The sequence below is a fragment of the Taudactylus pleione genome, unplaced genomic scaffold, assembly GCF_031769625.1.
Source record: "Taudactylus pleione unplaced genomic scaffold, aTauple2 ptg000198l, whole genome shotgun sequence".
Taxonomy (NCBI): Eukaryota; Metazoa; Chordata; class Amphibia; order Anura; family Myobatrachidae; genus Taudactylus; species Taudactylus pleione.
Window position 1 is genome coordinate 11994734 of NW_028284600.1, and position 14182 is coordinate 12008915.

Genomic DNA, 14182 nt, shown 5'->3' on the forward strand with positions numbered 1-14182 from the left:
CATCTTTCATGGACGAACATCATCATTCCTGGACTTTTGTCCAGGAATGATGATGTTCGTCCATGCAAGATGACGTTTTGCCTCTTTCTGAGTTCCGTTTTTTTGGAGGGAAAAATCCGAACTCAACTTGCAAACTCGAACCTATCCGAGCCTGCACATCCCTAATTGAGACGCTCACCAGCGACTTCGCAGATCCAAGCAGGTCATTCAAATATGCAGCCGCTGTTGCAGATCATGTGATAATTGGCCATCTAAGAAGCCCTACGGTTACACAGAATGGCCACCTAAACTGAGGCGGCGAAACACTTTACCTGCATACGTGATCGCTGACACAGGCTACGACACGCCCCGAAAAAAAGGCCCGGGGCATGCCTGCATTTTTTGTTGCCACTCTCCATTACCTCCCTAAATGGTAGAAATGTGCCCTATATACAGTGGAGGAAACCATTGTGGGCTGGACCAATATTCATGACAATACTGTAATCAGTAATACCCCTTTCACATCGCAAATGTAACCCGGTATATTGCCGGGTCGAGGTGCAGTGTGAACGCGCCAACAGAAAAATTGCCGAGTCTGGCGACTCGGCATTTCAACCCTGGAATCAACCAGAGTTGAACTCGGGAACAAGTTGGGTTGATGTGCAGTGTGAACGGGCCCAACCCGGGACTCGGCAAACAACGCTGATTAGACATTCCTGGGTCTCACTTGATGATATCAGCAGCCAGACACACAGGCAGACAACAGCAGAGGCAGCATTCTGGCAGCCTGGAGGGGCTTAATACCACTACTGTCACTACAGTGATGGCTAATTGGAATGATGAAGAAGTGAACTGTACACTATGCTGTCAGAAGCTGCATCATGCTTTCACTGGCTGAATCAAATATCAGAGCTACACAGTGGCATACTTGCCAACCTTTTGCTTATCCTCCACGGGAGAAGTCTGGGGGGGACAAGCAGGTGGGCTGTGACGGGGCGGGGCCTGATGGGTCACATCATTAAGCCCCACCCCCTTCACTGCAAATTGTCACGATTGGCTTAAATTTCAATAAGGGCGGGGCTAAATGATGGAGAATCGTGTTATTAAGCCCCATCCCCTACACGGGGACCCGCGATCGCCGCAGAAATTCTCCCCATTCTGCCTGCTTCACTATGGGGTGCGGGGGGTTACTCGAAAAATCAGGAGCCTCCTGCGAAAACCGGGAGAGTAGGCATGTATGACACAGTGATAAGCCATTCAGCCATGATTCCTGCAATGCTGTGAGCAGTCCCCACCCCTCCCTTGTGTTCCATTTTGTGATATTATCTTTGTGAGACTGAAAAAATCTATTTTTAATGACATCCATAGGGTTTTACATGGCTGACCCGGGTTCAGTGTGAACAGGGCCAACCCGGGAATAACCCTGGTCGAAGGTGCAGTGTGAAAGGGGTCTGACCCAGGTCGCAGCTGGGTTGGACCCGTGTTCAAAATCCCGGATCAGAGCCGAGTTTGCGATGTGAAAAGGGTATTACAGGTGACATGACGGACTTCCAGTATTGGTTTAGCACATAAATTTAGTACCTTTTACTGTGCAGACTAATCGGCTTCCTATCAGTCGGTTAATCTTTAATTTGTGGCAGGAAGTGCTCTGTAGCAGCCTGTGTATGGTGTGTTTTGCTATCTATTAAAAGCATTTGCTAATCAACACTTTCCAGTGACAGCATTGTTTAAGAGAGGAGGTGGCCCATGTACAATGTCTGTACAGGCCCCTCCTCTTACCACTGTGTCACTGTGCCCAGAGTCTACTGTGCACGCGCAGAACTCTGGGAAAATGAAACGGGTGCCATTTTAATGGTTTTCTTGATTTCTCTACCTCACACGTGCAGATCTTGTGGTAAAATGGCACCTACGTCATTTTTGTGGTGACTACAGCAGCGTTGATGGAGAGGTTAGTATAGGTTATGGGTGTAGGAGTACCCACATCTTACACCCTGCACCTATAACCTATACTTACCTCTCCGCCATTATAGATACATCGATGAGCAGTACTATATTGCTGACACAAAGACAGGGAAAGGGGAAAAGGGGAATATCGTCGCACAGACTATTGAGAGAAATACTATCTTATGATGATGGGACCACTTTACTGAAAATAAACTAGAACACATCTAGAATGAATGTATTGAGGCAGTGGTGGTGCTCACTAGAGTCATGATCATAAGCATAAACAGACAAAAAAGGGAAAAACTCTGTGTTGTGAGCACTCTTGGGTATTGTACAAAAATTAATACATAACTTTTAATCAAATAACAAAAAACATAAAATGCATGCCCTACATATACTACTTTAAAAATAGTGAGAATGAATATAATAAGAAGAAAAAACTTATGATATACTAAATGATATAGTTAGACACACACATATATTGGGTACATACATACAATAAGACAAAAAGGACAACTCCTTATGAAAATATAATCAGTTGCCAGTAAAAAATAAATGGCTACGTGAACAGAGCAATAAGCTCTAATTTCTACCAATTCAAAATTGATGGAGCATATATATTTGTTAAATGAACACCTGGCGAAATATCAAGTGGAGTAATATTCATACCATATCCAAACCAATCATGATGTCATAATGGTATGTACAGTCGGTATTTAATAGATAGAAACATCACATGGCATTCCTTGATAACCTTAAGAGGAAATGACAAAATAGTCAGGAGACAACAAGAATGCTGCCAATAGCTCAAACAGCTCCCACTTGGCCTAGGTCATCTGTGAGAACAAAAGAGCTAGTAACATGCGTTGATCCTTGGAATAGAAAGAGTGAGTGGTACGTTTCTCAGAATAAGTCTCAAATCCCCAGACGTCTTACTTGTGCATAGAACGTGCAGTGAAAGGACCAGTTAACTGAGCTAGTAGCCACTCAGTAAGATAAATACAACTATATCATTTAGTATATCATAAGTTTTTTCTTATTATTATATTCATTCTCACTATTTTTAAAGTAGTATATGTAGGGCATGCATTTTATGTTTTTTGTTATTTGATTAAAAGTTATGTATTCATTTTTGTACAATACCCAAGAGTGCTCACAACACAGAGTTTTTCCCTTTTTTGTCTGTTTATACAGTACTATATTGCAGCACTTACATCATACTTGCTTACACTCTCGGAAGTCGCGGGAGGCTCACGGTTTTTCGGTTAACCCCCTCACCTCTGGAACTGTAGGCAGATCTCCTGCATCCTGCCCACTTCCTAGGATGGGGAGATTTAATGGGGAATTTGTGTGTCCGTGGGGATGGGGCGGGGCTAAATGACACAAATTGCATTGTTTAGATCCGCCCCCTCCTCTCGCGGACCCACGATTAGCGGACTTTCCCAGGAAAATTACGTTAACAGTCTGGCCCTGTCCCCTGAAACTGCCTGCAGCTGCTGCTCCCGGAAAGGATTTATACAAAGGCGGTAAGTCTGACTTGTTTCACATAAAAAACTTTAACTATCATTTCAAAATATTTCAATAATAAAACACATTTTTTTTTTTTTATATTTGATCAATTAAATGAATTTCTACTCAAGATATAAAAAAAAATTGCATTGCAAAGTACTGTTAATTGCTAGTAATATTACATCATACTGACATTAAAGCTAATTTTTTTTTTTTAAAAAGGACAAAACAGCATTTCTGGATTATCAGGAGAAACTTTAATTTCTATCTTCCATTTTGTATTACTCAGATTCGGTTTCCTCTGAAAACTTTTCCATTGCTTTACCCCCAGTGGTGGTGCCTAATTCTGCATCTGCTGTATTCACAGTTATGGGTAAGGCCAACAATAATTAATTTTATCATACCTTATACTGTATATATAAAGCGGTGTAACGTGTGTAGATCAAGGAACATGAAGGGCTCTATTTACTAAGCTGTGTTAGGAGATAAAGTGAAATGAGATAAGGTACCATTTGAAAAATGGCAGTTATTTATTTAGTACCAGTTATTTATATAGCGCACACATATTTCCGCAGCACTTTACAGAGAATATTTGGCCATTCACAACAGTCCCTGCCCCAGTGGAGCTTACAATCTATATTCCCTGTCACATGTGCACGCACATACACACTAGGGTTAAATTTTTTTTGATGGGAGCCAATTGACCTACCAGTATATTTTTGGAGTGTGGGAGGAAACCGGAGTACCCGGACGAAACCAACGCAAGCACAAGGAGAATATACAAACTCCACACAAGTAGGGCCGTGGTGGAATCGAACCCATGACCTCAGTGCTGTGAGGCAGTAATGCTAACCATTACACCATCTGTGCTGCCCAGTTAGGAGCTGATTGACTTGAACCTTATCAACGTTCACTTTATCTCCCAACACAGCTTAGTAAATAGACCCCTAGAGATTGGGGGGTGGAGCGGGGGCGTGCCTTAGCAGTGTCCCTGGAAATGGGGATGTGCCGCCTCCATATTCTGGGAGTGCTGAGGCCAGGGTCTGTGTTGGTGGATGCAGATTTCCTGGCCTGCAGGCTGCCAGCCTGAGTAAGCTGGCCGGTGCTGCCGCCATCGCGACCGATGTCACTTCAAGGTTGTGTTTAGCAGGGCCACCATCAGGTGGGGACCACCAGGCCTCGGGTCCCGGGCCCGGAGGGAGGGGATAGAGAGGGGTGCCCAGGTAGCAGTGAATGAGATCGCGGAACACCAGCCAATCAGGAACGGCCGTAGCGGCCACTCCTGATTGGCTGCCGGTCAGCGAGTTGTGATTGGCTTGCCTCCCAGCTCAATAAGCTTCTAAACGTCAGCCTCCTATTCTATCTCTGCTGTGACTGTCCTGGCTGCAGCTGCAGCACCGCTAGCACCCGGGACCCATCTCTTCATTCTTCAAAAGCAGCCAGCATGTATTCTAACTGGCCAGCTGAACACACCACTAACCAGGTACTACATGGCCTTGACATGTGCTACCCCCCTAGTTCAGCCAGCCTGTCCACCCTCCTGTTCTAGCCAGCCTTCTCTGCACTGACCCCTCCCTGTTACAGCCTTCTCTGCCCTGTACCTCCCCCCATAGTTCAGCCAGCCTTCCCCGCCCCGCCCCATAGTTCAGCCAGCCTTCCCTGCCTTGTCCCCCCCCCCACCCCGCCCTCTCCCTTGCCAAGCCAGCCTTTCCCTGCCCTGTGTCCTACACTTACCCTTCCTTTTGGCTTTGTATGTGGATCCAGCTTTTACAGTGTATTTCTATGTCGGAGATATAAATATTTATATATATATATATTAGAATCAATGTTGGTTTCTCTCTCTCTCTCTCTCTCTCTCTCTCTCTATATATATATATATATATATATAATTTGGTTTATGTGTGTGTGAGTATTATAGCAATTGATGTCTGTCCGTTCCACCCCCGTCTCTGCTCCTTCCATCCCGGGCCCAACAATTTCTGATGGCAGCCATGGTGCTTACCAGTGCAAACATTCATTTGAATTAAATTCCTTCTGAAATGTTGTGTCAAACTCATTCAGGTCTTTAGTAAGTCATGCGAGTTGGAGGAATGCATGCATTTCCCAGGAGACAATGAATAAACATTTTGAAGAGAACAAATTGGTTGCTATGGTCAGGTAAATCTGACCATAGCAACCAATCAGCTTCCAGCTATCATTTAACAAGTAGAGTCTCATACCTCCCAACATTTGTTGGGAGGTAGTCGGGACATGCACGCGCCGAAGGCCCGCGCGCCCGAAAAGGGGGCATGGCCTAATCATAAAGGGGGCGTGGCCTGATGACACGCCCCCGTTTACATTACTAATGGGGCGTGCCCAGCATCTCCGAGATGCTGGGCAGCCCCCGGGCTCCCCCCCGTACGCTGAATAGATGCTGTGCATAGCAGGGCAGCGTGTATGCTTCTCCCAACTTCCCCCCCACCGCGGGACACTGCGGCCCGCGGGCGGGACAGTCCCAGAAAAACTTGACTTTCCCGCTAAATGCGGGACAGTTGGGAGGTATGGAGTCTTTAAAATGATAGCTAGCAGCTGATTGGTTACTATGGGAAACTTCACCTGTTCTCTTTAGAAGTTTTGCCTTTTATATTATTATTATTATTATTATTATTATTATTCCATCTGTCATACTGCAGCTCTGAGTAAGTTGAATAAATACTTTGTTGTACTAATATGTGCATTGTCTGACTGTCAGTGGGTCACTGTATGATTTTCTATGTACTGTGTGCAGACTTATAACTAAGGGCCTGATCCAGTAAGGGACGCAAATGAGAGAACGCACGCACCCAGCCACTGAGAAAATATGCTAATCAATGCCTACGCACGTCCAGAGCCGTAACTAGACTTTTTGGTGCCCTGTGCCAGAAAGAGCATTGGCGCCCCCCTCAGTTTTCAAAGGGACATAATACACCCCAAAAAGGGGAATGGCTTCATGGGGAAGGACCAGGGAAGAGATAGGGGAGGCCAGGAGATCCTGGGAATGAAATAAGAGGAAAATACAAGCAAGAATGATAATAAACAGGAAAACTGACAGGCCCAAACAGCGCCCCCTGCCTGCGGTGCCCTGTGCGATGGCAACGGCCGCACTACCCTAGCTACGGCCCTGCGTACGGCAACCATAGCACAAGAGGCAGACGCCCATCAATACATAATGCCGCCCACCTCACTTCACTCACAGCCTGAGTAGTCCGCAAGATAGCGGGAAACATCGGTAACATCGAAAACCATCGGCCCCATACGCAGAATTGTGGTTGACCTGACCTTGCTAAGGAATTGCTACACTTCCTGAATGCAGTGAGGGCTCAAGCTGCGTAGGGCCGCACAATTGCAAATTTATTCACGCCCCTGCAAAGAGCGTTCAAAGTTCAAACGCACTGGCATGCCTGCGTTCAGCAGACCACCCCCCATTACCACCCACAAACAGCACTTCCTGTCAATCAATATCTGAAGGGTCTGCGCACACACTGCACGTAGTCTGCGTACCTTTACCCTATCGCACTGGCTAATTCGCGCATGCGCAGTGCGATGTATACACATGCGCAGTTGAAAACATCGGCCAAGTGCGTGCGTTCTCTCACTTGCGTCCCTTGCTGAATCAGGCCCTAAGAGATTATATTCATGTTTCTTATAGGAGATATAATGGGATCTGCACTCCAGGGCATTGAGAAGCTTCTTGACCGCCCAGTAGGCTGTGGGGAGCAGACTATGGTCAGATTTGTCCCCAATATTTACCTGATGGACTACTTGGAGAGTACAAACCAACGTACAAAGGAAATTCAGCAACTGGGGCAGGAGTACATTATGCACGGTGAGTTGGGACATGTGACAATTGCAAAACAAGGACAAGTAATATACTGTGCAAGTGACAAGAAGTGAATGATCTGGGATATGAAAGGTGGACTCAGTGTGTGATTGGTATTTTACACTGGGAAAATATTGAGTATTCTATCAATAACCTTGTACGGTGACAATTGTTTGCCTTTACAGAAGCCAAAGGAGTGCAGTAGCTTAACTTTTTTATGTCTTACTAGGATATCAAAGGCAGCTGAACTACCAGAGAAAGGATGGGTCATTCAGTGCATTTGGGGAAAGAGATGAAGAGGGTAACACCTGGTGAATACCATTCCATTGTGTAGTGTCTAACTCTTATTCCAGATTAAACACATAAATGTCACTGACCTATCTCCTGCTCACCTAACCCTCCTCCTTTCTCAGGCTGTCGGCCTTTGTGATGAAGTCATTCAGTGCCGCTTCCCGCTACATCCCTGTGGATAAGAAATGCATTCGCAAGATTGTTAATTGGCTTAAAGAAAACCAACTCCCCAGTGGAAGTTTCAAGAACAGGGGGAAACTTTTCAAGGCTTCATTAAAGGTGAGATGCTGCTGGTTCCCAGTGCATTAAACACTCTATACACAAAAAAGTAACATTAACTTGTCTAATATAATGACTCAGAGACGTATTGGCAAGTAGAAGGGTCAGCTTTATTTATGTTGTAATGTGGAAAGGTATGGTATGTGAAGAAACAACGCCCCATGCAGTGTAAATGTGAACTCACTCTAACCTAATAAATAGGGTCCACCTGTCAGCCCATCACCATTAACTCAAACATAGATGGGGGCCAACTGCTAGCCTATCCAACAAAATGAAGGGGGAGATGTATCAAATCTTGGAGAAAGATAAAGCGGAGAGAGTTAGAGGGGGAGATTTATCAAAGCTTGAAGAGAGATAAAATAGATATAATGTACCAACCAATCAGCTCTGAGCTGTGATTTTACAGGATGTGTTTGAAAAAATACAGTTAGAAGCTGATACAGTTAGAAGCTGAGGGGTGTCGTTGACACCCCTCTGAAGAAACCAGTAAGGAGAAACGCGTTAGGTCTCGAAGTCTTTATTCACAGCTAATCCTGCTATCCATAATTACCTGTGATGGCGGCGTGCTCCCTCCCCCACTCCCGAATATAAAGAAACACCTCCCGGCTGTCGGTCCCCGTCTGGAGTTATTTCCTGGCACTGTGCCCACCATCCGGAAACAGCTTGGTGAAAAAACAGCGGTGCTTGGTGGGGAAGGTAGAGGTAGGCGCTGGCCACTTATATAAGAACTGATACTGTGCAGGCAATGTAAATACAAAGTTAAATATACCCAAGGAGCTGCTTTACCAATCGCATCATCATAAACCAGGAGTACGGATTCCCCATTTTTTTCAACTATATTGGAATATTCCTATATTTTTTATCGCTGCTATTTTTAGCCGCTGCAAGTGATGTGATGAACTCATACAATATTGACAGATTATTTCCTTGTATTCCTAAAAACGCTATTACGGGAATTTGTTTGTTTTATGCAAAGAGATTGTTTTAACATTTAATGTTTTTTAATGTTGGTATTTAATGTAATATTATATCTTTAAATAAATATTATAATTAAGCTCTCCCTTTGAGAAATATGTATTTTTTACTGTGTGTTTAAGCAAACCAGTGCTTTAATTGGGAGCTGCTTTTTTGATAAGTGATCATAGGGTCTGATTCAGAGCCAGACGCTATTTGCGCTCGCTCGTTCATTAAAAGGGGCAGGCTATTTAAATTGACCGTTCGCTCTTTGCGGTCTGTTGACGCCTCCATGTCTGAACGAGCGAACAAAACATGCGGTCGTATTTTTGAAAAAACGCCCCCTGGCCGTTCGCATCATACGTCATCTCTGCTATTTATTAGATTAATCGAGTACATTGAAAGGCGAATGAACTGCTCGCTATTCTTGTGGTTGCATTTTCCTACTGCAATCATGCGAGCAGTTCTGGCTATAAGACACCCAACTGACGTGGTTGATGACGCTGCTTTGTTAATTATGCACACCCTTAAAACGCCCGTTTTGACCTTAAGGCACGCCTGCGTTCTGATCTCCACTCCCCGTTTTCAAGCACCTTCCCCTGTTACCACCCACAAATGCCTCACTCTGTCACTCAAATTAGCAGGCATTCGCTATTTTGCGAGCACACGATTTTCGGCCGCACTGACTGGTTCGCGCATCCGTACGCATGCGCAGATGTGCGAACATCGCTCGGAGCGAACGAGCGGCCGCTTACAAGCGGCTCTGAATGAGGTCCATTGACCGTTAATATTTGTGCGCCTGAATTTATATTTGTATATTCAGTATGGAGGGGACAAGGCCCCACTCCTTTCCCATGCACCTGCAATTCACAACATTTTGCCTTGACGGGGCCTAATGTCATGAAGAGTACACCACCGCCCCCAAAGCGGTCAGCTGCATTTCCTGTCTGGGCTTCTCCCAGAGTGGAGAAACATAAAATTAGCAAGTATGCCCCAAATAACACAGCGAGCAATGCCGGCATTTCTGCCACAGATGGTTCATGTTAAACTGGGCAAGACATTAATAAAAACTCACAGATGAACCAAAACTTTATATCACAATGCTGTTTCAATTACTATATCAATTAATATGGTTTCCTCTGCAGCTTTGTTAAAGAGTAAGATATTATCTCATCTCTCCATTACAGACAGTTGTAGTTCCACCTCCTTCTCTAGGACAATTTTTTGATGTTTTAACAACTTACAGGTAAACTGGGAAGTGCCCGAAAATCTGTCTGTCACTGTGTATCAGCTGTATTAGAGAAGCTCCAATCCCTTTAAATGGCAGCTCACTGAAAAGGAGTGAGAGACAAGCTTTTTAAATATAAAATAATTTAATATTGTACATCAAGGTCTAACTTCTTAGTTGAAGCAAAAGTATTGACAAATGACACAGGCTTTAAAAGTTCTACAATGTTTCTATAAACAGCAATACATTATACATTTATTAAGAGTTATTTATATAGTGCCAGCATATTCCATTGTGTTATACAATTGGGAACAAAACAGTAATAAGAAAAGACTGGGTAATGACAGACAGACAAAGAGGTAAAGAATGCCCTGCTCGCAAGAATTTGATACATGAGGAAGTGCTACATACTGTATTACAAATGGTCGAGCCAGATTTCAAAGGATATTGGTGCTCTACATGATTCAGTCACACATTAATACCAGTCTGGAGTCAGTGGATTATGTGAGTGCAGAAGAACATACTGCATGTAGAGTAATGTGTGGACTGTACAATTGGGAACTAGTTGAGTAGAACAGTCTATGAAGGTTATGCAGGTGGTTCTGGAACTTGATAAGCTTGCATGGGAAGATGAGTTTTCAGGGAACGCTTGAAGAGTTAGAGACTAGAAGAAAGTCTTGCTGTGTGAGGGTGGGTGTTCACAGAGTGGGTGCAGCCCAAAAACGTCCTTAACCATGAATGGGAGCAGGTAAAGAATATGTATGAGAGATGCAGATCTTGGGCAGAGCAGAGGGATTGAGCTAGGAGATATTTTGAGATAAGATTAGAGATGTATGTTGGCGTAGTGTTTACAGATTTGTATTTTAGCAAAAGTATTTTACATTGGATTGGATACAATACAAGCAGGCAATATAAGGACTGCAGCAGTGTTTCAGAGTGGAGCAGCAGCAGCAGAAGAATGTATTGCATGGAAAATCAGTCTAGCTGCTACACTCAAAATAGGTTGTAGGGATGAAATTCTATGGGGCATAGCCAATTAGGTGTTCGAATTTTGAGGTAAAAATTACCATGGCCATCGCCACCCATTTCTTTTATTAATGCAGGTAATGCTCCTGAATCAAATGCTATCCAATTGAAAAATAATCATTTTGAATTGTTATTGCAAATACACACTGGAATTGTTTTGTTTTTTGTTTTTAATTATTATTTTGCTTTCCCAAAGAAAAATACTTTGATCTTTAAAAATGCTGCAAATGGCTGATTTGTGCATTTTCTATTTTAAAGTAGATAAATTATAAAAAGCAAAAATGTTTTCATTGAAATATAAACAAAAAACCTAAAAGTGCAAACGAAAAGTAGAAAAAATGTGATTTGGGGGTAATTTGAAGCCAATTTAAAATGCAAAAAATGTAAATAATAGATAAAAAACTATTTTTAATTTACATAAATACTGTAAATAAATATGGGGTGCATAAATTAACAAAAAAGTTTATTTTGAGGTAATTTGAGCCCATTTTTTAATTTAACACCAGTCATTACATGTAATTATTAGACTAATTAAGCTAATTGGAAAACTTTCAATTGCCTAATTAGGGTTGTCCAAGGGGTTTTAAATAAAGTTCTGGCATTTTTAACTTACAGTAAAATAGGGATTTTCACTGATTTCGCGCCTGCTGGGGGCTGCGGGAAATAAAATGTGTTCTTTCCCATTCAAATCACCGAGGCTGAATTTCTACCCAGCAACCGAATAGGAAAAACCTTGTTGCTGCTAGAAAAATCAGCACCACTGGGGTTTTTTTTTACATTGCGCTGGCAATTAAATATGCCCCTTTATATTCCTAAATCATTTTTGAGATTTACAGCACTTTTTTTTTCTCTGAAATTATTATTATTATTTATCAACAGTTTCTTATATAGCTGGCTTATCTGCACAATGTTGTTACCAGTCAGGTCTCTGTAGGGCACTTCTCTGTTTACAGTGTATAATATCATTACTGACCTGACTACATTGCCTTCCTCCACCGTGACCTAATCTGGTTCCTGATTACCAATGGTTGGTGCTCCTGGCATCAGCTTGTACCAGACCATACTACCTGACCGCACCCCTGACCTCACCTTGGTCCTGACCACTTGGCCTCTGTACGGATTAGCTCAACTGGTATTTGGCTACATTTCCTGACTGCACACCTGACAGCAGCTTGTTCTTGACATGAGATGACGATCCCTCTGACCTCAGGTTGTCCCTAATCACATGGCTTTGCTTTGCCCCAGACAACAGTTTCCTTCTTACCACTATGAATAGTGCTGCTAATTTGTTATCAGTGTGTATGGCCAGCTCATGGGGAAATTGCCCTAAACTTGGGAACTAACCAGTGGTGGCTCCAGAGGCGGGGCTGCAGCACAGTCCAAAATTCAAATAGGGGAGCCACACCACCTGCCATGTCAAACACTGCCAAACTTCACTGGCAGTTGGTGTGGCTCCCCTATTTGAATTTTGGACCGTACTGCAGCCTCACCTCTGGAGCCACCACTGGGACTAACTATGGGTAAGCAGTAGCACACATGGAAGAATGTACTTTAGTAACACAATTTATCTTCTCTCTATACAAGGGAGGTGTTGCGGATGAAGTCACTTTGAATGCATATGTAACGTTGTCGCTACTGGAGACTGGACAGCTTTTGAAGGTAAGTACTGTAGTAACATTTCTACCTACTTATAATCAAGTCAGTCATTTAGTTCCCTGTGTGCTAGTACATAAAATCAATACTCTATTTTAATTGACCTTCTTCTGCATTATACTGTATCTGTAGAGCTTAATTCTTCTTGTGTTTTGTCAGGATAACAACGCACAACAATTTTCCTACAATGTAAAATTGATGGTTGTATTATCATTGTGTGTTTTGCATTAAAACATGACTTTCATCCAGTAAACGTTTCATGTGCTTTGGAAGTACCCCTGTAAAGTCAGTTGGCAGCTACAGATGTGTCCTCATACACCTATCCTTTTTGTGCATATGGCATGAGACGCCTAAAGTGACCTCTGCAGATGCTCCGCCATGTGTAGTGATTGCTGTGCTTGAATAATTTTTCCCAAACTTTGCATCTTTATAAGCTAATAGTGTACAAAGTTGATGATAGTGTACTAAGTACTGTATTTAGGATCTGTATTGTTTGTTGCAAAGAGATGGTATAAAGTAGCTTATTAAGCATAACGGTAAAGGACCTGTCACTTTCGGACTATGGAGATCCTCTACTGAGGGATTGGAAATCGGGGTCCCAGGTTGGGAAAGGAACCGGAGGCGAGGGGCCTGGATATATGCCTTCCTCATCCACAAGTACCGGATGTTGGTTAAACCTGATGAAAGGCGCGTAGTCTAACTTACTGGGAGGTGTGCACCAGTGAACCCTTCAATTGGTATTTGGGTTTAAGCTGCAACCAACAAGCTGGTCGCGGTCCTTTGGTCAGGTATCCGGCACAAGTGGGAAACGGAAGAACACTATCGCAGGGAAAGCACAGGAGAATGATACTGGGAGATAATACTCAGATGACATACAGAGTACACACACTGTGGATCCAGATGCAGAACTGGCACAGGAGGATGACACTAGGAGATTGTACTCAGATGACGTACTGAGTACACACATCGTGGTTCCAGACACAGAACTGGCACAGGAGTTTGACACTTTGGACATAATACTCAGATGACGTACAGAAGCCCTGATTCAGAGCCGGACGCTCTGACAGAGCGCACGCTCTGAATCAGGGCCGTCCCTCTGAATTTTAGAGCGGCCTCCTGGCCGCTCGCATAGCTGTGGGTGACCACCCACAGCTATAGCGAGCGGCCAAAAAGATGGTCGCGATGGTCAAGACCATCAGGCTTGCGACGAGACCCTTGTGGTAGGGTCTCGTCTGCCGCAAGCCCTGGAGTGCTTTTGGCTCTATCAGAGCCAAAAGCACTCCCACTGACATCACTTGTGATGTCAGTGGGGCCGGCCCCAGACGGGAACGCAGCCGTCTGGCCAGCCACGGCCAGACGGAGGCGTTCCATGGGAACGCCTCCGTCTGGCCAGCCACACCCCCGGCACGCCCACCAAAGGGGTGTGCTGTCACTCACCATCAACAGCACGCCCCCTTTGTAGCGAGACCCATAGCAACGGC

The 14182-nt window shown here is 44.0% G+C and overlaps 1 protein-coding gene across 1 annotated transcript in view; it reads left to right on the forward strand.

The window, feature by feature from the left end:
- The window catches only part of LOC148518866 (alpha-2-macroglobulin-like protein 1), a 119819-nt gene that overhangs the window by 85926 nt on the left and 19711 nt on the right, over positions 1-14182 (forward strand). Inside the window, exons 23-27 of the mRNA XM_088476946.1 lie at positions 3722-3805; positions 7100-7276; positions 7500-7581; positions 7684-7840; positions 12633-12707. Coding sequence (XP_088333072.1) covers positions 3722-3805; positions 7100-7276; positions 7500-7581; positions 7684-7840; positions 12633-12707 — 575 coding nt within the window. The remainder of the gene's footprint in view (positions 1-3721; positions 3806-7099; positions 7277-7499; positions 7582-7683; positions 7841-12632; positions 12708-14182) is intronic.